Source organism: Equus quagga, chromosome 7, assembly GCF_021613505.1.
Source record: "Equus quagga isolate Etosha38 chromosome 7, UCLA_HA_Equagga_1.0, whole genome shotgun sequence".
NCBI classification, from domain to species: Eukaryota; Metazoa; Chordata; class Mammalia; order Perissodactyla; family Equidae; genus Equus; species Equus quagga.
Genome location: NC_060273.1, coordinates 85,660,439 through 85,687,392, shown reverse-complemented (window position 1 = coordinate 85,687,392; position 26,954 = coordinate 85,660,439). Strand labels below are relative to the sequence as shown.

The 26,954-nt window shown below is 36.1% G+C and overlaps 1 protein-coding gene across 2 annotated transcripts in view; it reads right to left on the bottom strand.

Moving 5' to 3' along the window:
- Positions 1-3,622: 3,622 nt before the first annotated feature.
- Positions 3,623-26,954, bottom strand: part of FNIP1 (folliculin interacting protein 1) — a 129,660-nt gene continuing 106,328 nt past the window's right edge. For both annotated transcript variants that reach the window (XM_046668275.1, XM_046668276.1), the window contains 3 exons: positions 12,188-12,385; positions 8,110-8,225; positions 3,623-6,398 (listed from right to left, as the gene is read on the bottom strand). In XM_046668275.1, the coding sequence (XP_046524231.1) occupies positions 6,320-6,398; positions 8,110-8,225; positions 12,188-12,385 (393 nt within the window). In that variant the 3' untranslated portion in view covers positions 3,623-6,319. The remainder of the gene's footprint in view (positions 6,399-8,109; positions 8,226-12,187; positions 12,386-26,954) is intronic.

Genomic DNA, 26,954 nt, shown 5'->3' with positions numbered 1-26,954 from the left:
TTGGTAGTTACAAAAACGAGAAGGGAGAGGATTATGATCACAATAGGGCACATGGAGAAGGGGAGCTTCTAGGTTGCTGAAAATGATTTATTTCTTGACCTAAGTGACAGGTACATTACTGAATATTTATTTACTTTTCTGTATATAATATTAAACAAGGAAAAATGAATTAAGTATAAAAAATAACTATTAGGCTTCATCATAAGACAACAATAGTTAAAACAGTATGTTAATAGCCACGGTAACTATACATATCTAAATTTAAGCACATTTTCAAAATCTATAATGTCCTTTACCATCTTGTACTATGCTCTGGTATGCTGAAAAAAGTGAGGAGACTGTCAAAGATCTAATAGCTAATTTCAGAGAAAAGGCAACCTCCAGGATAGGAGTCACCAGCATTGGCTTGTATCTGAAAGGAAAAAATAATGGCTTTGAATGCAAGTAATTTATTAAATTCTAGGAAAATAAATGTGCTTAAACCTTAAAGAAAAAGTGGCTTAATTCCTTACCCTACCTTATTTTTCTTCATTATACTTACCACAACCTGACAGCATATTATTTTTGTGTACCTTCTCCTCCAGTGGGAAATATGTAAAACTCCACAAGAACAGAGAACAAAGTTTGTTATTTACTGGTATATCCCCGGCACCCAGACTGTGCCTAGCACATAACAGGTTCTCAGTATTTGCTGACTGAACACATGAAACTATCTAAGAACCAAGTAATTAAGAGGAGATTTTGCTGTTTAAAAAGATAGGCACTTGATTGCTCTTCAATGGCGAAGAAAGATGTCTGGCTAGGCAACCATTGTATTATGCAGAACTGAATGCTCAGTAGGCAGACAATCAATCATATGGCCATCTTTCCAGGATAACAGCAAACCAACAAGAACGTGAGGGTACAGAGCACTGGGTTTTGTTTCTTTTTTAAAGATTTTATTTTTCCTTTTTCTCCCAAAGCCCTCCAGTACATAGCTGTGTATTTTCAGTTGTGGGTCCTTCTAGTTGTGGCATGTGGGATGCCGCCTCAGCACGACCTGGTGGGCAGTGCCATGTCTGAGACCAGGATTCGAACTGGCAAAATCCTGGGCCGCCGAAGCAAAGCACGCAAACTCAACCACTTGGCCATGGGGCCGGCCCCAGAGCACTGGTTTTAATAGCACTGGAATGAAGTAAGGAATTGAGATCTGGAGTATGCTAGGAGATTAGGTCTCTACTAGTGGAAAAATAAGAGCATTTTCTGGCCCAAATCCAGAAGGTCAGTCACTATCACTGAATCAGACATCTAGGAATTAATATTTTCCAAAAGCTACCTAAGCGTTTCTAACATGCAACCAGGTTTGAAAACTAAACTAATTCAGGTTCTGGACTAGTCTGAGCCATCTTATTTCCAGCCCCTGTAACATAGTGAAGGATACTGACTTGTGAGTGCTGGACAAATGTGTGACGAGTGGCATCATAAGTTTCTTGAGGAAAGAACAATATTTCCCTTATACTTACACAACATTTCAACAATGTTGTTCCCTTGGGACAATTTAGGTAACACTGCATTTATCAATAATCTTAATTTGAGCACCAAGGTGAATGTAAAGACATATTTTTGGACTGTCCTTGTTAAAATAGTCACTTGGAAAGAACGGAAGCTCAAGCCTCTTCAACTTAATACTCTCCTTAGAGTAAACACAGGTTTATCTCTGGGAGGTCTAATCAGACAGTGTTAACCCAGACAGAGAACTGTCTTCAATCTGATGAAGGGATTGGTCTAGATTTGTACTTTCACCAGAAAGAGAGACCCTTTTAAAAGAAATGTTATAAGGGACCAAGTCTCCTGGTGGTGGTGGGGTAGAGGGGGGGATGGGACCTTCTGACCTGAGAATATGCTTTAAGATCAAAAGTCCCACTGAAGTTCTCCTGAAAAACGGTAGGTGGGAATTTCACATATTCTTTAAAAATCTCTTTTGAACTGCTTGTATTTTCTTTTCTCTAGGGAAAATCTTAAATCCAGAAATCAAATCTTAAGTCTAGAGTAAACATGTTCAAGTCCCCAGGCTGCACTACAAAGCAAGGACAGTAAGCACTATACATTCTGTGACCTCCCCCTTTTCTGTCTGCCTAAATCCTTTCCACTCAGAGTTACAATCCCCCAACTCCCACTGCACCTTCAGCTCAGGTTTCGTCCCACTTGGCCATCCCACCCCTACCCTTCTACATTGGCAAAGACAAGTGAAGAAATCCCAGAAATCTTTAAATTTGTCACTACATACTAGTTGGAAACCATTCTGGTCTGAGAGAAAAAATAGACCTACATAGGAGACTTTGACCTCATTAAATTCTCTGTATCTCAGTTTCTCATTAGTAAAATCATTCCTCTATGCATCTCAGAAATGTTGCAAGATTTCTTAAATTTATATGAGGGAACAGCACCTATAAACACAGGCACCAATTAAAAACCTCTAAAATATCTGATGGATGCTTCCTAAATACTTGATCCTTCCTCTCTGCTTTAAAACAGTGCACTTGGGGCTGGCCCCATGGCTGAGTGGTTAAGTTCGCATGCTCTGCTTCAGCATCCCGGGGTTTTCTGGTTCAGATACTGACTGCACACCTACACACCACTCATCAAGCCATGCTGAGGCAGCATCCCACATAGAAGAACTAGAGTGACCAACAACTAGGATATACAACTATGAACTGGGGATTTGGGAAGGAAAGACAAAAGAGGAAGACTGGCAACAGATGTGAGCTCAGGGCCAATTTTCCTCACCAAAAACAATAAAAAATAAAAAAACAGAACAGTGCACTTATTCTCTTTGGTCAAATGTAAAAGTGATACATGTAAAATGATATGAAAACAAGTACTACAAAAACCCAATAGTCTAATCTTGCTTCCTGGCATAACTCTGTCCAAAACAACGTAGCTTGAGTAAGGCAGCTTCCCAATCAGCCTTCAGTACTCAAGGCTGAATCACTACTGCAGAGCAGGCACTAAGGAGGAAAAAGACAGACTTGCTCAGAATCACATGCAAATCAGTGAACCCAGGATTAGAACCTAAACCAACTGGCCAATTTTTTGTTTAATTGTAAAGTTAATAGTAATTTGTATTGGATACAATGTTCTTAACAGGTTTACATGGCTTCTTCTAGGTTTTAAATGATTTTCAGTTTGTTTTCATAAAAGCATTTAAAGAAATTTTCAATTTGTTATCATGAGGATTAGGTCAAATGTAAGCATATACCAATATTTTCTTTTTTACTACATTTTCATTCATAAGAATGTATGTTAAATTCTCCCCACAATACGCAGGGGTCATAGAGGGGAGACGGGCCAGATTATTTACCTAGTAACAGTAGCAGCCAAAAATTATTGAGCACTTGGGAGGTGCCATACATTGAGATAAATTCTTGACATTCATTGTTTCACTTGATTCTCACAAACACCTTATAAAGTAGATTCTACTAAATTACCAATACAGAAAATTAGGACTGGAGAAGGACATTATGAACAGGGTCACATGCCTAGAAGCATCACACTTGGGAAAAGAATCCAGGTGGGCTGACACCAGAGTCCGTGATATTACATATACCTTATTAACACATGAAAGAAAGACCAACATCATCCATCAAATTGACATGTGTATTTATTGCACAAATTTCCCCTAGAACTGGGAGGTTATTATAATACAGGTGTACATTTGAGAAATGTATACAGACAGAACAAGTATGTACATTTTACATATCCCACCATCTAATAACTTAGAGAAAGCAGAACAATCTCATAAAGACATCTACCAGAAGTAGGCAATGTGTAAAATCTGTCGTTTTTAAAGTGATCATCCCCAGTGTACGCCAAATGCAACATAATGAAATCTGTGCTAGTATGTTTATTGCACTTAACATTTTCAAACTCAAAATTAAGACATATTAATAAAAGCCAGGACTATTTTAAATCAAACCAATTAGTTTATATACAAGGAAAAATTAGTTTTAAATCTACAATGTAAAACATCCCTTTTTCATTTCCTGTTGCAACAAACAGGTGTTTTTCATTTGTAACACATATGTGTCTGTACCATAAAAAGTTGAAGAACATTATTTCGAACAGGCCAGAAACTCTTTTCACATTCATCATAATGACCACACTTTAAAGCAGCAGCAGCTCATTCCTTGGGCTTTGTGTAAGGAAAGAATAACTATGATGAACGCAGTAGAAATTACAGAAGTTTGGGAATTAAAAAACTCAGTAATCCTATAAGGATTAAGGATTCTATAAGAAACTATAGGCCTTTTCCTTCGGAGCAAAGCTTAATTTTAAGAGTAACAGTAGCATGAGCCTCAATTTATTGTAGATTTCCTAAATGATAATTTATTAGAGATTTCAAATAGATAGGACTGTGAAGAGTTTGATAATTCAAAAGAGAAAACACGCAAAAACAGACATTACCTACCTGCTACATATCATTCTAAACTACAATCGAAAAATAATGTACACTGGCCTACATATGAACTTTTCTATATTCTGAATTTTGCCAAAGACATTGATTCACAGAATTCCAAACAATAATAAAAGAGAGAAGAATTTTGTTAATGAATGGAATAAGAAAATTAAGCCAAAGAAAATATATCCATAAACAGTCTTTGGCAGCAAGTCATCCACAGGAGACTCATGTACTAACTGGGACCAGCTGACAGAACACGGGGGCCAAACTGATTGCAGGCACACCAATTTCAGGTTTACATTCCAGTAAAACAACCATTTCTTCTTTGTCTAGTTGGAGATTTCTTGACTACATAAAGAGAAGGTAAAATGTGACCCAATGCCATAAATTCAAGGTCAAAGACTAAACAAACCACAGAAATCTTCCCTAATTACTAAAAGTTTAAACAGCAAGAATAGATTATCATACAATAAATGTATTTAGTAACAGAATAAGCAAGTGATTTTCTTTTTTAAAAGCTGATCAATTAATTATGACGCAAACAGTCCATGAAAGCAGAAACCAACTTCACTTCTAGCATTAAAAGTATTTTAGATCAGAAAAGTAAAGAACAAACTATAATGTAGTATTCAAGTAAACTGAGGTAGTAGAGTATGTTGAAAACTTCATCTACCCGGTCTTTCTATTTACATTACTTACAAGAGTTTGGTTCCATATTAGCCTTTCTCACAAGCAACACTCTACAGTATATACAAAAACAATAATAACTGAAAAGTGGAAATCTTTGAAAAAAATTAGCTTTTGGAAAGGAGGGACTATTAGAGAAAAGAGAATAATTTTAAGAGTTAATGAGTTCTATTAGTGTACATTGAATATTATGAAGCAGTGAAACAAATATTCAGTTCCTATGGGTCAAGAAGGGCTGATACCGAAAGCAAGGGCCTCAGCTACCTGAGCATGTTTGAAGAAAATAGTATTATTTTTGCCAATGCTTTGGTGTAATTTTTAATCCTAATTTTCATTTATTAAATTAGATGCAAATAAGTAAATATTAACATTTATAAGAATTAGCTTATATTTATAAACAAACAAATGGTATAAAGTAGTATTCTTATTTTGGGAATCTACATTCCTCAGCCTTAAAAAAGATTGGCTTTACTTCTATTTTAGGGTGTGTGAAGCAGAAAAATCACCAGAAAGTAACATTTCAACATTATATACAATTAATACTAGTTGAAAATATTTTTTTAAAAGGCATGTTTACCAATCTTGTATTCCTACCTCTGCTTTTTTAAAAAAAATAGATACATATGTACACTTGGGTGGATAACATAACATACATTTATACTTATTATTCTGAGTTTATTATAATTAACAGGCTATTTAAAATACTTTGAGAAATACCCAGAAATTAGCTATTTTGAATTGAAAAACAAAACAACAAATAATTGAGGTTTTATAGATCTCTGTACCTTAGAAATAAAGGATTAAAACTAATGAAATGACTATTTCTTGAGACATCTGTTGCTACTTATGGGTTGTGGCAACATCATACAGATCATATGAAATTCTTCAATGTTATTCATTTTGTAGAAATTTGTAAGTTATACTTTGGCCTTTTCAAATGCTTTCCCCCACCAAATTATTTATGCTGTTTTAGTTTCACTTGGTTAAAAATCTACCACCACCCCAAAAGTCCAGTCCAAAGGAAAAAGTCATCCACTGATCATATAATATGCACTGCAATGCAGTATACTCAGGTGACTGACTCATTCAGATGGAAGTCTAACAGGGAAAAAAACTGTCATAAATCAATGTTGTGTCTGCTTCCTTGGTTTCTACTTAACTTTCCACCGAAGTTAATTTCTAACAACCTTTAGCTTAAAGGAGTATCTGAGCAACATATGGAGAGTGAGTGCTTGCTACAGCAGCCAGAAGAGGAAGATCACTGGATTCAATCCTGAAATAAGGAGAAAAAAAAACTCAGTTTAGGCTGTCTATACCTAGGACAGGTGTCCTACAGGCAAGGACTGCTACCTGTACAGTCACCAGACCTTATCAGTCAAGGACCTAGGCCACCCTGGCCAAAAGGAATAACAAAACTTAGAAATTTTTCATTAAGTAAAAACCAAAACCATAGATTTTTTAAAAAAGAAAGCCTCCGAAACCCAACTGTAACAAAGCCATGGATATTAAGAAAGCATCTCACTGACCTGCTGATGGACAATGCATCAGGGCAATGGGCAAATGTCTAAGAAATATAATATGTATAATAATAGAATAATAGTGTATACCCATATTGTTTGGAATGCAAATGTTTCTATAATCAGATAAGTAATAAAAGCTTCTTAAAAATACATCCCACCACAAATAATTTGTAGGGAAAAAAAATGGCCAATAAACACAGAAAAAGTTACGCAGACTCACTCATGGTTAGAGAATAAATTTGAATAAAATCAGATTTCACTTTTCAGCGAATAGCTTGGCAAAGATTAAAAAGTTTGGTAATAGCCAGTAGCAGGAAGACTGTGCTTCCTGCTGTTCATAAGAATTTATTCTGGTACTTTCTGGATAGTATTTACTATTAACTATCAAAATAACTATTAGTATCTATCAAAAATTTAATACACATGCCCTTTAACCAAAAATGCTACTTCAAAGAATCTATTCTACAAACTTCAAACATTTATATTCATTCTAGCATTAGTTTGTAAGACCAAAAAACTGAAAATAATCTAAATTCCACCATATAATGGAATGCTACACAGCCATTAAAAATGAGATAGATGAGAACACACTTACATGAACACTCAAGATATATTAAAAGGCAAGTTGCACAACTATAAATAGAGTATAAGCCAATTTATATTTTTTTATGTTATTCATTACAAAATTCTATAAGAAGAAACAATCCATTAACTATTTCCAATCTGGAGGATAAGGAATAACATTATTCCTTATGTAAGAATTTAATTTGGTTTCTGACATAAAGTAGCTACTGACTGATGTTGGCTCTTTCTCCCTTCATAAAAGCTGAATTAGACAAAAGATTCAGATTGTTTTAATTTATTCAACTATCATTCCAAGAAATAATTCTCACACACACACACACACACACAAAGTAGCCACAGAACATAGGGAAAATGACCACAGAATATAATGAAAAGGGCTATACAATGCCTCCCACCAATTTCCTGTTCCTCCTTCAGTTAGCATTTTAGCTAAGTGTCTTCTTCCCAGGAATAATTGTGGAGTAGATAGACATAATATATACATAATGGGGAATGAGTAACAATATAGAGATGATGTACTAACACCCATTTCAATCAGCTCATTTGAATGGCAGCACAGATGCTGGGAATAATGAGTCTACAACATATTTAATTTAAAAAAATGAGTATTTACTTAATTTTTCTAGGACAAAAATTTAGATTTTCATTCTTATCTGACTATATTCTCAACTTACTGTAACGGCACAAGGGACAATGCCTTTCAGACATGGAAGACAGGGATCTGCTTTCATACGGTATAGGGCAACCCAAACTGGTAACAGTGTCCAATTTCTAACAGGAAAAGACACTTAAAAGGAAAAAAGGCAATTCTGAGGAATATTCCTTGCTGAAAGACAGTACAATGAGGCAGAAAAGCCAGAAAAGGAACCAAGAACATACCCTAGAACCACTCCCAGCTCCTTGACATGAACACGCATCTGCCCCCTCAGGTACTCAGACAGCATTTTGCTCTTGAAGTACAGCTCCTGTAACCGGTCTTCAAGATGCATCACACACTGCAGTCAGGAGGGAACCAGAAACCAAATCAGGAAATGGTTTCCATCTCTAAGCAATGGCAAATTCCAAAGCATCATGTGTTTGACAATTCTATTTAGTTATTCCATCAACTAAAATTTGGAGCACATTTTTAAAGCATGTCCTTCTAGCTAAAGAAGTATAAACTTTTTCTAGTTCATCTCAAAGATTTAGATTCTATAGAGTTTTGGGGTTTTTTTTTTAACATGGTAAATTACATATAATATAAAATTTATCATTTTAACCAATTTTAAGCATACAATTGAGAGGTATTAAGTACATTCAAAATGTTGTGCAACTATTGCCACTATTCATTTCCAGAACTTCAAAATAGTTTTTATTCCAAATTTGATAAATTCAACATTCTTACAAATCAATACATTTCAAATGTACTTACATGGAAAGGGTGCATTCTCCCGTGGTGAGTAAAAGAAAAAAAGTTTGCAATAGCTCAGAGAATGCTCTGTAGTCTTTACTAGGAGAGAGGTGTTTTTAAACTGGAACATTAAAAACTAAAACAAATACATTTTGTTTACTGTCAACTAACTTGCTCAATTTACTAAAATATGTGATTTTTCATGTGAATTGATGCTATATGTATATGTTTGAGGAAAAAGCATGAGTTTCAGGTGTTAAAACACTAAATTCTTGCAGAGTATTCCTTTCCAATGAAAATCAGCTATTAAAGCTCCTAATAAAAACCGATTTTCTTCTTGGAAAAAGACAACTGAATGTATTTCTTGGCACATTCACTGTTTTGTGGTGTATGTTTTTTCCATAATGCTCACTTAGGCTGAAAAATGCCTTAAGTGAAGAAGAAAATGTTTACAGAATATATATATAGAGAGAGAGAGAGATAAAAAATTTACCATATTACTCATTTTTAAACATACAATTCCGTGGCATTAAGTACATTCACAATGTTGTGCCACCATTGTCACTACCCATTTCAAGAACTTCTTTTCATTATCTCAAAGAGAAACTCTGTACCCATTATACAATAACTCCTCATTCCTTCCTTTCCCCGAGCCCCTAGTAACTTCTATCTACTTTCTGTCTCTATGAATTTACCTATTCTAGACATCTCATATAAGTGGAATCATACAATATTTGTATGTATGATTTTGTATTCATACATATTTGTCTGTATGAAAAAACAAAACCTTTCGTGTTTTCCTTATTTCACTTAACATAATGTTTTCAAGGTTCATCCATGTTGTAGCATGTATTAGAAATTCATCCCTTTTTATGGCTGAAATATCCCATTCTACGTATTATACCACATTTTGTTTATCTATTTATTTGTTGATGGAAACAAGTTGTTTCCAATTTCTCCTTATTGCCAATAAAGCTGCTATGAACATGATGGCACATTTGCTTGAGTCCCTGCTTTCAACTGTTTTGAGTATAAACCTAGAAGCAGAATTCTTGGATCACATGACAACACACTGTTAAACTTTTTGAGGAACTGCCAAACTGTTCTCCAAAGCAGCTGTGCCATTTTACATTCCCACCTGCAAAGCACAAGAGTTCCAATTTCTCCACATCCTGGCCAATACTTATTTTTGCTGTTTTTGACCATAGCCATGCTTATGGGTTTGAAGTGGTATCTCATCGTGGTTTTGATTTGCATTCTCCTAATGACTAATAATGTTGAACATCTTTTCATGTGCTTATTGGCCATTTTTATGTCTTCTTTAAAGAAATGTGTATTCAAGTCTTTTGCCCATTTTTTCAGTTGTTTGTTGTTGAGTTCTCTATATATTCTGGATATCAATCTTTTTACAGATATATGATTTGCAAATATTTTCTCCCGTCGTGTGGGTTGTCTTTTCACTCTGTTGATACTGCCCTTTCATGTACAAAAGTTTTTAATTTGATGAAGTCTGATTATCTAATTTTTACTTTTGTTGCCCGTGCTTTTTTTGGTGTCAAATCCAAGAAATAACTGCCAAATCCAAAGTCATGCAGATTATCTCCTGTATATATTTTTTCTTCAGAGTTTCACAGTTTTATCACTTAAGTTTACATTTGAGTTCGAGTTCATTTTTGCATACAGTATAAGGTATGCACTTATATTTGCATGTGGATATCCAGTTTTCTCAGCATGATTTGTTAAAAAGACTCCTTTCCCCTTTGAATGGTCTTGCCTCCCTTGTCAAAAACCAAGTGACCACATATGTGAGGGTTTCTTTTGGGGCTCTTTTTTATATACTATTGGTCTACATGTTTGTCCTTATGCCAGTACCACACCATTTTGATTACTGTCACTTTGTAGTAAGTTTTGAAATCAGGAAATGTGAGTCGTCCACCTTTTTCAAGATTGTTTTGGCTTTTCAGGGTCCCTTGAGATGCCATACAAATTTTGGGATGGGCCTATTTCTTAAAAGAAAATAAGTCATGGTGATTTCTGATAGGGATGGCATTGAATCCTACACTGTGGGTAGTACTGTCATCTTAATACTAAGTCTTCCAATCCATGAACTTCTCTGAGACGTCTTTCCATTTATTTATGTCTCCTTTAACTTCTTTCAGGTATGTTTTATAGTTTTCAGCGTATAAGCCTTTTGCTTCCTTGGTTAAAGTTATTCCTAAGTAATTTATTCTTTTGATGCTATTATAAGTGCTTTTTTAACTGAATGTTCATTGCTAGTGTATGTAAACGCAACTATCTTTGCACGATTTTGTATCTTGCAACTTCGCTGAATTTGTTTATTAGCTTTATCAGTCTTTTGGAATCTTTAAGTTTTCTATATATAAGATCATGTCATCTGCAAACAGAGATAATTTGACTTCTTCCTTTTTAATTTGGATGCCTTGTGTTTCTTTTTCTTGTCTAACTGCTCTGGTTAGGACCTTTCCGTAGCACGTTGAACAGAAGTGATAAAAGTATATTAGCTGTGGGTTTGTCATATATGGCCTCTATCATGTTGATCTACAGAAGTTTTTTTTTTGAAGAAGAAGATTAGCCCTGAGCTAACTACTGCCAATCCTCCTCTTTTGGCTGAGGAAAACTGGCCCTGAGCTAACATCCATGCCCTTCTTCCTCTACTTTATATGGGGGACGCCTACCACAGCATAGCTTTTGCCAAGCGGGGCAATGTCCGCACCCAGGATCTGAACCAGCGAACCCCAGGCTGCTGAGAAGCGGAATGTGTGAACTTAAGTGCTGCGCCACCGGGCTAGCCCCTACAGAAGAGTTTTTAACTATGCTATATTATATTTCTCCTAACAAGAAAAAGAAAGACTTTGGAAGTTGTAGATGATGTCTTCAGTAAGAGGTTAACAGTATTACGAAGAGGGATCATTCAAAGTCCTGACGTGACAATGAGGGTCTAAAACGTATTGGCGTTCTGCACAAAGCTTGGGGATGTTGCATGTTCATACTTTACACGATACTGGTCAGGCACTAAAGTCTGGCTGCTGAAATTATACATTGTATAGACATGTACACATCTCCTTCTGTCTTAGTCAGCATGGGCTGCCATAACAAAATACCATAGATGCAGTGGCTTAAACAGCAGAGAATTATTGCTTCACAGTTATGGAGGCTGAAAGTCTGAGATCAGGGGGCCAACACAGTCAGGTTCTGCTGAGATTTCTCTTCCTGGCTGGCAGATGGCTGCCTTTTCGTGGTGCCTCACATGGCAGAGACAGTGCAATCTTTCTTCCTCTTCTTCTTCTCCTGCCACTAATCCCATCATGAGGGCCCCACTCTCATGACCTAATCTAATTCTACTTACTTCTGAAAGGCCCATCTCCAAATATCATCACACTGGGTTTTAGGGCTTCAACATATGGATTTTAGGGGAATACAAAAATTCAATCTATAACACCTTCTTTCAGGAAAACAATGATGAAGGTAACAATAGTATTCAATCTAGGCACATACTAGACACCTAACAGAGTGCTCAAAGTAAATTCAAGCCTTACACATACTTACAAAATTTGGAGACAAGTTATGTTTATAAAGCTGAAGAGTGGAATGAAGCAAGTTGGAAACAAGACTGGAAACCAATACTTCCTTTCCCAATTTGTTATCTGTCATTCGTCTCTGGCTACTGGCCACTTGAACAGTCCATTTATCCATATCTGCTATAATACATACAGCTTCTGCTATTGGTTCATCCAACACTGGATGCTGAAAAGAAAAGAAGAATTCATCTTATGATAAGCAAATTAATTTTTCAGAGATAATGTTAATGGAATGAGGCAGTGAAGAGACACTAAACAAAAACAGAATAAAAGAATATTAAATTCTGACAGCTACTGCCAAAGAATCCTTGACAATAGAGAACGGAATAGGTAGTTAACTCAATAACAAACATCCTAAGATATAGAAATCATCATAGCTGGAGATTTGTTACCAGAACTTTGTATTCTTTAAATCAGAACTTAACTTTCACCAGTCTTTTGATCATTCATTCATTTGACAAATTTACTGAGTGCTGACTATGTGCAAAGTAATAGGAAGAAAATTTTGTTTACCTTGAAAGAGCTAAACATTTTAAAAATAGATAGGACAGGAATTCACATGAACAAGTCAATGGTAGGTAAGGTTCTGTGCTAACTATCCCAAACTGCAGGCATTACTTTGTTTGAACACCTCAGGGGCTATCCCTTGATTAGATGAAGTGCCTTGCTTGTGTGTGCTAGGTTTTTCTATTTTACCAAGACGTACATCTAGAGTATGGATATAGCAGTTAAAAAGAAGAAAAATCAACAGATACTAACATGACTCTCCAAGATACGAGGTTAAATGGGAAACAAAAGTCACTATATATGCAAACACTTTATATCCCAGTTACATTTTTAAAAATTCAGATCTATATCTCAATGAAAAAGTATAGAAAATACTCAAATTAAACTCTTTATTATGAAGATCTCTGTGAAGAACTATGGAATATTAAGACTATGAGGAAGGATTTCTACTTTTTGCTTTGTATATCTTTATACTGTCTGAATTCTTATCACAAGAATTTACCTAAACGACACTTTTATAATTAGAAAATTTAAGGTATAGTGAAAAATACTTTTAACTCACATATACCAACAGAAGGACTACTGGCAAGTGGCCGTGCCCTTGGTTTCCCATGCTTTACACACAAAGACCAAAATTGACAATTAAATACATAGCACAACTATCAGAAAGAGATGATGGCTTTAGAACGCTCAATACTTTAACATCTTTCTGTATTTGGAAAGGTAAAGATTTCTTCACCACTGGCCATATGGAATAGCAGCAATAAGACTGAGAGAAATACAATTTGAAATACTTGAACTCAATGGCCTTTTTCCTTTTTTTGGTAAAACTTGGCACCTGAGCCAACAACTGTTGCCAATCTTTTTTTTTTTTCTTTATTCTTCTTCTCCCCAAAGCCTCCTAGTACATAGTTGTATATTCTAGTTGTGAGTGCCTCTGGTTGTGCTAAGTGGACGCTGCTTTCAGCATGGCCTGACAAGTGGTGCCATGTGCATGCCCAGGATCCAAACCAGCGAAACCCTGGGCCACCAAAGCGGAGCGCGCGAACTTAACCACTCAGCCATGGGGCCTGCACCACCTTTTTCCTTTTGAACTTTTACTGTTACTACAGTTTCATAGCTAAGAATGTCAGTTTCCTCCTGGATAAATCCAGGTTTGGTATCCCCAAAGGATAGCCCTTTGCCCAGTTAATGAACAATCACTTTGAATAAAGCTTTCTGCTCAATGCTAAGGAAACAAAGACAACGAAGCTCAGAGTCTCATGAGGAAGACAGAAATAAACACACCTACAAAAAGACATAAGTATAACAGACAAAATAGGAACCAAGTGTTGGGGTAGCAGAGGAGGGCAACGGTGGGTTCTGTGTGACGAGCAGTTACACAGTAGAAGAGAAATAGGGCTATGATATTTAAGTATGGATAGGACTTCTGGTAAAAAATGGAGAGAGAGGGACAATTGTGGAAGAGAGAATATCATGAGAAGATTGAGAGAGAGAAGTAGGGGCATGTGACTAAATTCGTGAAAAAAATGATACTGAGAAGTGGGGAAGAAGAGAATGGGAAAGAAAATGCCTGGAAAGGTACACTGTGAAGACTTTCCTTAGAACTCTAACCTTTATATTTGTTTTTATAAAATTTACTCAACTATTACCAAAGATATAATATTTTTCTATTCATCAACTCAATTACCGAAACATAATTTTGAAAATGGTATATATATCTAAAGACGTAAGGTATATCTCACATTTTAAGAGATAAGATAAAAGTGAACACGTATGGGGCCGGCCCCGCGGCCAAGTGGTTGAGTTCGTGCGCTCTGCTTCGGCAGCCCAGAGTTCACATCCTGGGCACAGACACAGCACCGCTCATTAGGCCATGTTGAGGTGGCGTCCCACATGCCACAACTAGAAGGATCCACAACTGAAAAAATATACAACTATGTACTGGGGAGATTTGGGGAAGAAAAAAAAAAAGAGAAGATTGGCAACAGTTGTTAGCTCAGGTGCCAATCTTAAAAAAAAAAGTGAACGTGTATTTTAATGTAAGCATCTCCGTGGTTATATAAGACAGAAGGTATGATCAAATAACCAAAGTGGAATAACAAACTGTTAAAGGTAGACTACTACTTTCAGAAGCAGTGGGCATCTTTAGGAGATGAGAACTATGAAGGGGGTCCATCCATTATCCTCAGAAGGAAATGCCTAAACAGACAACAAGGAAACTGCTACGAAATATACCTTGTTTAAAGGGTTACAAACCACTTTAGAAATTAACTTTAGAGCTCCCCAATCAAAAGGCATGTGGCTAAGATTTAAAAGGTTTATCAAACCAATATCTATAAAAGCTAATTTTTGGTAAGGAAAAGGATAATGGTCCCAAGTTAGTGGTCTCCCAAGAAAGAAGGCCCTAAATTTCAAGCTTGCGATCAGAAATAATTCAAATAAAACTCACTTTAGGAGTTGTTAAAACATAAGGTGGCTCGGGAGCACTGCCAGTCACTCATTCTGAAATTACTAGGTTTCATTCAATGTCTTGCCATATGCAATGTCCTGGTCTGATAAAATTTCAACTTAAAACAACCTTAGTCCTTGCTTCCAACTTAAACTTCTGGAAAAAGGCAGCCTACACCCAATGGCAGTATGTTCTCAACTGAGACCTTGTAGCAGCCTCCTCCATAATCTTTACTAAGCTTATATCATCCAGCTTCAGAGACTTCCAAGTCACAAAATGGGAAGTGTATGTATGTGAGAGAGAAGCAGTAAACCTCAAGCTTTATTTTTCTTTAAACCTTCTTCTAAGAGTTCCATGATGTCTAAACTACAAATTCATTTACAATCTTACCCTCTTTTTCACTCTCCCAGGCATTTCTAGAATCTCAATACATAAACTCCCAAATCTTCAAGTATCTTTGTCCCATATCTCTACCCTGTTACACAATCTGATTTTTCAGTTGTCTGCTAGGTGTTTAAACATGGTCTTGCAAATTGCACTTTTAAACTCAAAATGTGCCACATCAACTTCAGTGAACTTTCCTCAAAACTAGCCAGTTTTCTTCAATTATCTTCAAAAATAAAAATGAGAACCTCAATATTATGGAGCGAACAGAAACACTGCAAATTGCTGTTCACATTGGCATTGCCTTTTGGGGAAAAAACTAACCAACATCTATCAAGAACATGAAAATAGTCCTAATCTTAAAAACTGGCCAGTAATTTCATTTCTGGGAATCTAGCCTAAAGAAATAATCTTAAATTCATAAAACATAGCAACAGTATCAGCGGTTACCTACAACAGTAAAAGGAAGAAAACTCTTTTAAAACCTGAGCAATAGAGAAAAGAGAACTCAGAAATAAACCTACGCATATATGCTCAATTAATTTATGACAAAGGAACCCAAGAGTACACAATGGAGAAAGGATAGTCTCTTCAATAGATGGTGCTGGGAAAACTGAACAGCCACATGCAAAAGAATGAAACTGGACCCCTATCTTATACCATACACAAAAATCAATTCAAATTGGATTAAAGACTTGAATGTAAGATCTGAAACATAAAACTCCTAGAAGAAAATATAAGGAGTAAGCTCCTAGACATAAGTGTTAGCAATGATTTTTTGGATTTGACACAAAAGACAAAGGCAATAAAAGCAAACTAAATTAAAAGGCTTCTGAACAGCAAAGGAAACCATCAGCAAAATGAAAAGGCAGCCTATAGAATGGGAGAAAATATTTGCAAAACAAAGATCTGATAAGGGGTTAATATCCAAAATATATACAGATATAATATCCAAGATATAATATCCAAAATACACAATATGTATATAATATCCAAAATATACAACTCCACAGCAAAAAAAAAAAAAAAATCCAATTAAAAAATGGGCAGAGGAACTGAATAGACATCTTCTCAAAGTAGACATAAAAACAGGTAGATGAAAAGGTGCTCAACATCACTAATCATCAGGCAAATGCAAATCAAAACCACAATGAGCTATCACCTCACACCCGTCAGAATGGCTATTATGAAAAAAAGACAAGAAATAACAAGTGTTGGTCAGGATGCGGAGAAAAGCGAACCTTGGTGCAGTGTGGGTGGGAATATAAATTGGTGCAGCCACTATGGAAAACGGTATGGATGTTCCTCCAAAAATTAAAATGGAACTACCATATGATCTAACAATTCCACTTCTGGGTATATATCCAAAGGAAATGAAAACAGGATATCAAAGAGATACCTGCATTCCCATGGTTTACTGCAGCATTATTCACAATAGCCAGGCGAGATAGGAAACAACCTAAATGTCCATCAATGGATGAATGTAGAGAGAAGACTTGATGTGTGTATATACATATGTATATATATGTATATACACACACACACATACATATATATATACACACACACACATATACACACAATCTAATATTATTTAGCCATGAGAAAGAAGGAAATCTTGCCATATGCAACAACATGGATGGATTTAAAGGCATTATGCTAAGTGAAATAAGTCAAAAAAATACAAATACTGTCATGATCTCACTCATATGTGGAATCTAAAAAAACCAAACTTGTAGAAACAGAGAACAGACTGGTGGTTGACAGAGGTGGGGTTGTAAGGTGGGGGAAATAGGTGAAGGTGGTCAAAAGGTACAAACTTCTAGTTATAGGATAAATAAATTCTGGAGATGTAATGTACAGCATGGAGACTATACTTAACAATACTGTACTGTATATTTGGAAGTTGCTAAGCAAGAAGATCTTAAAAGTTCCCATCACAAGAAAAAAACTGGTAAGTGTGAGGTGATGGATGTTAACGAAACTTATTGTGGTAATCACTTTGCAATACAGTAGTCCCCCCTTATGTGTGGTCTTGCTTTCCATGGTTTCATTTACCTATGGTCAACCTTGGTTGGAATATATAAATGGAAAATTCCAGAAATAAGCAATTCATAAGTTTTAAATTGTGAGCCATTCTGAGTAGTGTGATGAAATCTCATGCTATCCTGCTCCATCCAGGGTGGGACGTATATCATCCCTTTGTCCAGCATATCCATGCTGTATACACTACCCACCCATCAGTCTCTTAATAGCTGTCTTACTTATCAGATTGACCGCCGAGGTATCGCAAGTGCTTGTGTTCAAATAACCCTTATTTTACTTAATAATGGCCCTAAAGCACAAGAATAGTGATGCTGGCAATTTGGATACGCCAAGAGAAGCCCTAAAGTGCTTCCTTTAAGTGAAAAGGTAAACAATCTCAACTTACTAAGGACAGACAAAAATCGTATGGTGAGGTTGCTAAGATCTACACTAACTTTTATTACAGTACAGTCATGTGTAACTTAACAAAAGGGATAGATTCTGAGAAATGTGTCATTAGGTGATTTCGTAGGTGATTTCGTTGTCATGTGAACATCATAGAGTATACTTTACACAAACCTAGATGGCAGAGCCTACTACATACTGAGGCTATATAGTACTAATCTTATGGGACCACATGCATATATATAGTCTGTCATTGACTGAAAAATCATTATGCAGTGCAAGATTGTATATTGTTCTAACTGTTCTATTTTATTATTAGTTATTGTTGTTAATCTCTTACTGTGCCTAACTTATAAATTAGACTTTGTCATAAGTATGTATGTATAGGGAAAAAAATAGTATACATAGGGTTTGGTAGTATCTGCGGTTTCAGGAATCTGCTGGGAGTCTTGGAACATATCCCCTATGGATAAGAGGCGACTAGTGTATATATATACAGCAAATCATCATGTTGTAACACCTTAAACCAGTACGATGTTACATGTCAATTATATATCAATAAAACTGGAAAAATAAATAAAAGTCAAGAAATAGGAGAATGGTGAGAAAAACCATATGACAAAACCATGAAATAGTAAACATTAAAAACAATGCTTAAAAAGTATATTAATAATATGGAGAAATTCTCTTATATCAACTGTTAAATGACAAAAGCAGAATTCAATAATAAATATAATACCATATATAATGTGTATACACACGCACTGATACACATTTTATATATATGTACAGTACATATAAAAAATATATACATATATGTATTTACATTATATGTGTATGTACATAAAAATGTAAATTTTATTGTTTTATTATACAGTAAGGAAATTATGGCAAATCTAAAGAAAAACAAAGTTTTTCAAGAAAACTTATCAAAACTATATGTGTATATAGTATATTTAAAAGTATGTTTATATATTAAAAATATATGTGTGTATATATATAAAAGGCCTCAGATTTTTTTTTATGTATATATATATGGTGTGTATCACAACACACACACATATACACATACAGAATAATAATGATGACAAGAAGATACAAGGCACAGAATGCCTAAAATATATATAAAACACCACACAATATAACTCTGGTATACAAACATTAGCATCATTTCACTATAGCCAAGGAAACTGAGGCTTTATTAGATTAAATATCTTGTCTTAGGATACATAGGTAGTGAGTGGCCAAGTCTGGGTTTTATCAGACACCATATACTGCATAATGACCAGAGTTGTTTTTATATTAAAAATGGCTGCCACAGAATGGTAGAGCTGGGAAAATTTTGTTTAGCTTTCTACACATTTCAACATTTTATAAAACAAATATATATTGATCTGATAGTAAGGAAAATGAGACTTTCTCAGAAACTGGGGAGAAAAAGAAAAGACACTGCTAATTTAGTTCAGAAGAATAAGATTATATCTTTTTTTAAAAAAAGTACTATCCTCAGTATTTATGTATTAAAAGGTTCCTACATGTTTTTCCATGTAGGCACATAAAAATTAGTTCTCATATTAAATGTAATGATGATAAATATTAAGTATATAATAACTAAAACCATTAAAAATAAACCTTGTGCATAAATAGGAAAAAATGACATAAAAAATTCAACAACCTCTTAGTGCTGAGATTAAGGTTGGTATCTTACTTTCCATTTTTTCAAAATTTTCTGTAATACTCTTTGATAATAAAATATCTTATATAATTACATGAAAATATGAGAGGGAAAGACCAGAAACTCAGTTACTAAAACAGAAGGCAGAAGACAAAATAAGCTCTTACTTTTTACCAGTGTAAAGAAAAATAAAACTAGGACCACTAATATACAAAATTCTTGAAAGCTTTGTAACACTAGTTTTGCTTTTTGTACTCATTTTAACCTTTTGTGTGTGTATGTGAGGAACACTGGCCCTGAGCTAACATCTGCCACCAATCCTCCTCTTTTTGTTTTGTTTTGTTTTGTTTTGTTTTTTTATTGAGTTAATGATAGGTTACAATCTTGTGAAATTTCAGTTGTACATTAATGTTTGTCATTCGTGTTGTAGGTGCACTACTTCACCCTTTGTGCCCACCCCCCACCCCACCTTTCCCCTGGTATCCACTAAACTGTTCTTAGTCCATAATTTTAAATTCCTCGTATGAGTGGAGTCATACACAGATTATCTTTCTCTCGCTGGCTTATTTCACTTAACATAATTCTCTCAAGGTCCATCCATGTTATTGCAAATGGAATGATTTTGCTCTGTTTTGCAGCTGAGTAGTATTCCATTGTATATATGTACCACATCTTCTTTATCCATTCGTCTGTTGCTGGGCACTTAGGTTGCTTCCATGTCTTGGCTATTGTAAATTATGCTGCAATGAACATTGGGGTGCATAGGACTTTTGGGATTGTTGATTTCAAGCTCTTTGGATAAACACCCAGTAGTGGGATGGCTGGATCGTATGGTAGCTCTATTTTTTATTTTTTGAGGAATCTCCATACTGTTTTCCATAGTGGCTGCACCAGTTTGCATTCCCACCAGCACTGTATGAGGGTTCCTTTTTCTCCACAACTTCTCCAACATTTGTTTCTATTAGTTTTAGATATTTTTGTCATTCTAATGGGTGTAAGGTGATATCTTAGTGTAGTTTTGATTTGCATTTCCCTGATGATCAGCGATGATGAGCATCTTTTCATGTGCCTATTGGCCATCAGTATTTCTTTGGAGAAATGTCTGCTTATGTCTCCAGCCCATTTTTTTTGATTGGGTTGTTTGATGTTTTGTTGTTGAGTTGTGAGAGTTCTTTATATATTATGGATATTAAGCCTTTGTCAGATACATGACTTGCAAATATTTTTTCCAAGTTAGTGGGTTGTTTTTTTGTTTCAATCCTGTTTTCATTTGCCTTGAAGAAGCTCTTTAGTCTGATGAAGTCCCATTTGTTTATTCTTTTTATTGTTTCCCTTCTCTGAGAAGGCATGGTGTCCGAAAAGATCCTTTTAATACTGATGTCAAAGAGTGTACTGCCTACGTTTTCTTCCAGAAGCCTTATGGTTTCAGGTCTCACCTTTAGGTCTTTGATCCATTTTGAGTTTATTTTTGTGAATGGTGAAAAAGAGTGGTCAGTTTTCATCCTTTTACATGTGGCTGTCCAGTTTTCCCAGCACCATTTGTTGAAGAGACTTTCTTTCCTCCATTGTAGGCCCTCAGCTCCTTTGTCAAAGATAAGCTGTCCATAGATGTGTGGTTTTATTTCTGGGCTTTCAATTCTGTTCCATTGATCTGTGCACCTGTTTTTGTACCAGTACCATGCTGTTTTGATTACTGTAGCTTTGTAGTATGTTTTGAAGTCAGGGATTGTGATGCCTACCGTTTTGTTCTTTTTTCTCAGGATTGCTTTAGCAATTCGGGGTCTTTTGTTGCCCCATATGAATTTTAGGATTCTTTGTTCTAATTCTGTAAAGAATGTCATTGGGATTCTGATTGGGATGGCATTGAATCTGTAGATTGCTTTAGGTAGAACAGATATTTTAACTATGTTTATTCTTCCAATCCATGTACATGGAATGTCTTTCCATCTCCTTATGTCATCATCCAATTCTCTCAGAAAGGCCTTGTAATTTTCATTATATAGGTCCTTCACTGCCTTAGTTAAATTTACCCCAAGGTATTTTATTCTTTTTGTTGCAATTGTGAACGGTATTGTGTTCTTGAGTTCTTTTTCTGTTAGTTCATTATTGGAGTATAGAAATGCTACTGATTTATGCAAATTGATTTTATACCCTGCAACTTTACTGTAGTTGTTGATTACTTCTAACAGTTTTGCAATGGATTCTTTGGGGTTTTCTATATATAAGATCATGTCGTCTGCAAACAGCGAGAGTTTCACTTCTTCCCTCCCTATTTGGATTCCTTTTATTCCTTTTTCTTGCCTGATTGCTCTGGCCAGGACCTCCAGTACTATGTTAAATAAAAGTCGTGATAGAGGGCATCCTTGTCTCGTTCCTGTTTTCAGGGGGATGGCGTTCAGTTTTTGCCCATTGAGTATGATGTTGGCTGTGGGTTTGTCATATATGGCCTTTATTATGTTGAGGTAGTTTTCTTCTATGCCCATTTTGTTCAGAGTTTTTATCATAAATGGCTGTTGGATCTTGTCAAATGCCTTCTCTGCATCTATTGAGATGATTATGTGGTTTTTATTCCTCAGTTTGTTGATGTGGTGTATCACGTTGATTGATTTGCAGATGTTGAACCATCCCTGTGTACCTGGTATGAATCCCACCTGATCATGATGTATGATCCTTTTGATGAATTGCTGAATTCTGGTTGCCAAAATTTTGTTTAGAATTTTTGCATCTATGTTCATCAGTGATATTGGCCTGTAGTTCTCTTTTTTCGTGGTGTCCTTGTCTGGTTTTGGTATCAGCGTGATGTTGGCCTCATAGAATGTGTTAGGAAGTGTTCCATCTTCCCTAATTTTTTGGAATAGCTTGAAAAGGATAGGTATTAAATCCTCTCTGAAAGTTTGGTGGAATTCCCCAGGAAAGCCATCTGGTCCTAGGGTTTTATTCTTTGGGATGCTTTGATTACTGTTTCGATCTCTTTCCTTGTGATTGGTCTGTTCAAATTGTCTGCCTCTTCTTGAGTGAGCTTTGGGAGATTGTAGGAGTCCAAGAATTTATCCATTTCCTCTAGGTTATCCATTCTGTTGGCATATAGTTTTTTGTAGTATTCTCTTATAATCCCTTGTATTTCTGCAGAGTCTGTTGTTATTTCTCCACGCTCATTTGTGATTTTGTTTATTTGAGCTTTCTCCTTTTTTTTCTTTGTAAGTCTGGCTAGTGGTTTCTCAATTTTATCTTCTCAAAAAACCAGCTCTTTGTTTCATTGATCCTTTCTACTGCCTTTTTCATTTCAATAGTACTTATTTCTGCTCTGATTTTTATTATTTCTCTCCTTCTGCTGACTTTGGGCTTCATTTGTTCTTTTTTCTCTAGTTCAGTTAGGTGTGCTTTAAGGTTGCTTATTTGGGATTTTTCTTGCTTGTTAAGATATGCCTGTATTGCGATGAATTTTCCTCTTAATACAGCTTTTGCTGTATCCCATATGAGTTGGTATGGCATGCTATCATTTTCATTTGTTTACAGGTATTTTTTGATTTCTTCTTTAATTTCTTCAATGATCCATTGCTTGTTCAGTAGTGTGTTGTTTAGTCTCCACATCTTTGTGCCTTTCTCAGCTTTTTTCTTGTAATTAATTTCTAGCCTTATAGCAGTATGCTCAGAGAAGATGCTTGTTATTATTTCAATTTTTTTAAACTTGTAGAGGCTTGCCTTGTTTCCCAACATATGGTCTATCCTTGAGAATGTTCCATGTGCACTTGAGAAGAATGTGTATTCAGCTCTTTTAGGGTGAAGTGATCTATATATGTCTATTAAGTCCAATTGTTTTAGTTTTTCATTTAGCTCCACTATTTCCTTGTTGATTTTCTGTCTGGATGATCTGTCAATTGATGTGAGTGGGGTGTTGAGGTCCCCTACTATTATTGTGTTGTTTTTAACATCTTCCTTTAGGTCTGTTAATAGTTGCTTTATGAATCTTGGTGCTCCTGTGTTGGGTGCATAGATATTTATAAGCGTTATTTCTTCTTGATGAAGTGTCCCTTTGATCATTATATATTGTTCCTCTGTGTCTCTCTTTACCTGTCTTATTTTGAAATCCACTTAGTCTGATATAAGAATTGTAACACCTGCCTTTTTTTCCTTGCTATTAGCTTGAAGTATTGTCCTCCACCCCTTCACCCTGAGTCTGTGTTTGTCCTTGGGGCTGAGGTGTGTTTCCTGGAGGCAACAAATTGTTGGGTCTTGTTCTTTAATCCATTTTGCCACTCTGTGTCTTTTTATTGGAGAGTTCAATCCGTTTACATTGAGAGTGATTATTGATGCATGTGGACTTAATGCTGTCAATCTGTCGCTCATTATCTTGTTTTCCTGCATTTCTTTTCCTGTGTGCTTTAGACTACCCATTTAATACTGCAATTTCTTATGCTGGGTGTCTCAGATTTTTCCTTATTTATGATTTGTGACTCTGTTCTGTAGTTTATTTTAGTGTCTACCTTGAAGTTTGTATTTAGAATCTCGTGTATAATATAGTCTATTCTCTGGTGGTCTCTTACTTACTTGACCAATACTGATTTAGACCCTTTGCTCTTCCTCTCCTAAATAATTATTTTCATTTCTTATTTGAACTCGTCTTATGAATTTTTAGTTAGAGTGCTAAGATCGTCCTTGCTTTGGTAGTTTCCTTACCTTTACCCTAATGCTATAGCTGAATATTTGCTATCCTGTTCTGGTTCTATCCATTGGTCTCCCTAGTCTGTGGACTGTGTCCCCTTTCTCCCTTTTTTCTTTTTTCAGGTATGAGAACCTTCTTGAGGATTTCTTGTAGCGGAGGGCTTTTAGTTACAAATTCCCCTAACTTTTGTTTGTCTGGAAAAGAGCTAATTTCTCCCTCTATCTGAAGGAAATTCTTGCTGGATAGAGTATTCTTTGCTGAAGATTTTTATCTTTTAAAGCTTTGAATATGTCACTCTATCCTCTCCTAGCTTGTAAGGTTTCTGTAGAGAAATTCGCTGACAGTCTGATAGGGGCTCCTTTATAGGTTATTCTCTTTTTTTTTTCCTTACTTCCCTGAGTATTCTTTCCTTATCTTTCCTTTTTGCCAATTTTACTACTATGTGCCTTGCAGTAGGTCTTTTTACATTGACAAATCTGGGAGATCTGAAACCCTCCTCTACACACATTTCTCCATCAATCCCTAGATTTGGGAAGTTCTCTTCAATAATTTCGTTAAGCACACTTTCTGCTCCATTTTCCTTTTCCACATTCTCAGGAATTCCTATGATCCTTATGTTCTTATTTCTCATTGAATCCATTATCTCTCAGTGATTTTCCTCATTTTTTTTTAATTCTTAGTTCTCTTTCTTCCTCTGTCTGGAGCCATTCAGCCTGTCTATCTTCAATTATGTTAATTTGCTCTTCTATGGTGTCTACATGGGCATTCAGGGAATCCGTATTCTGTTTTATCTGGTCCACTGTGTTTTTCATCTCTAGTAATTCTGTTTGATTCTTCTTTATGATTTCCATCTCCTTTGTGAAGCAACTCCAGAACTCGGCTTGTTTCTCTATCTTTCTCTCTACCTCATTGAGTTTTTTGATTATAGCTGCTCTGAAGCCATTATCACTTAGTTTACCTAATTCCAAGTCCTCAGGACTTAATTCTATGTTTTTATTGTTTTCCTTCTGGTCTGGGGCTTTTATAAATTGCTGGATGGTAGAGGAGCGGTTTTTTCGCATGGTGGTAGAATTCAGTTGCAGTTACAGCCTGTGGCCACTAGATGGGGGTCGAGAGCTGCGTGTTATGAGCTCTCCGCCTTCTGGCAAGATGGCTGCACCCACTGGCTTTGCTGGGAGGGAGGGGATGTTATTCTCACGCGCTGGTCTGGATTCAGATCAGTTCTGTTCTCTGGTCTCCCGAGCCCTGGGTTTATGGGGTCCCCGCGGACAGAAGCTTTCCCCCCGTCAGCCGGTTTCCACTGAACCAGCGGCAGGAGTCCTGGAGGATCCCTTGGTTGCATGGCCCCTCCCCTGCTCCTTCCCAACCGGCCAGCAGCGATCGCAGACTCTAGGGGAGGGAGCGATGTTCTCTCCTACCATTCCAGTGCCTCCAAGGCCGTAAGTAGGGTTTATGATCTCCGCCTTCTTGGTATTGTAGGTCTCTAACATGCTGGCATTAGATTTATTCTCTGAAATTCAGTTTTTCCAGTCCTTTGTTGTATTTTGGAGGGGAGAGAATCCCGGGTCAGCTCACCCCGCCATTTTGCTCCCACATCATCTCCACAATCAGGAATAGTCTTGACCAATCCTCCTCTTTTTGCTAAGTAAGATTGGCCCTGAGCTAACATCCATGCCTATCTTCCTCTATTTTATTTGTGGGACGCCTGCCACAGCATGGCTTGATAAGCAGTACGTAGGTCCGCACCTGGGATCTGAACCAGCAAATCCTGGGCCCCCAAAGCAGAATGTGTGAACTTAACCACTGCGCCACTGGGCTGCTCCGTTTTAACCTTTGTTCATCTGTTTGAGAGAGAGTACGGCACAAAAGCTTAACAGCATAGCTTAAGAATAGGCAGATAGGACTGATTTTAGCTCTACCAGTCCCTATCTATGTAACTTAAAAGTCTCTCTGTGCCATATCTGAAATACAGGGATGATAATAATAAGTACCTCAAAGGATTATTATAAGGTTAAGTGAGGTATCACATTTAAGTCTCTGGCACACAGTAAGGACACAGGAGGAGACAGTAACCCCTTTCAATGCCAAGTTTTCAGAGAGAACACCAAAGAACACTGTGTGAAGTAATGGGTACAGATGGAAGAAGAAAAGAGACTGAGTGACTAAGATCAGAAGTAACGAAAGATAGCAGGACACAGAGAACATTAAAAAGACCCACATGGGATTTCCTAACCAAGTAATTCACCAAATACTGAGCACTATGTCAGGCACTGGGAAGACAGAATTGAAAAAAACAGAAACAGTTCCTTCACCCTGAAGGACAAATACCATCAACTGACATAAATTCTTTCCTCTGAACCATTAAATTACTTATCAGTATCCTCCTCAGGCATTTATTTTTTTACATCTTGTACTACATTTATTCATATATTTGCCTTATTTTTTCCATTACTGAATAAATGACTTGAGGTGAGAAACTATTTCTTTTTCATCTATATATCCCTTGGAGTATTAGCACTATGTCCAGAACATAGTATGTCAGTAAATATTTATCTGATTGGTGTTAAAAGGCTGAGCAAAATAGCTTTTAAATATAAAGAAAATAAGTTCTGAGATTTTCTTTA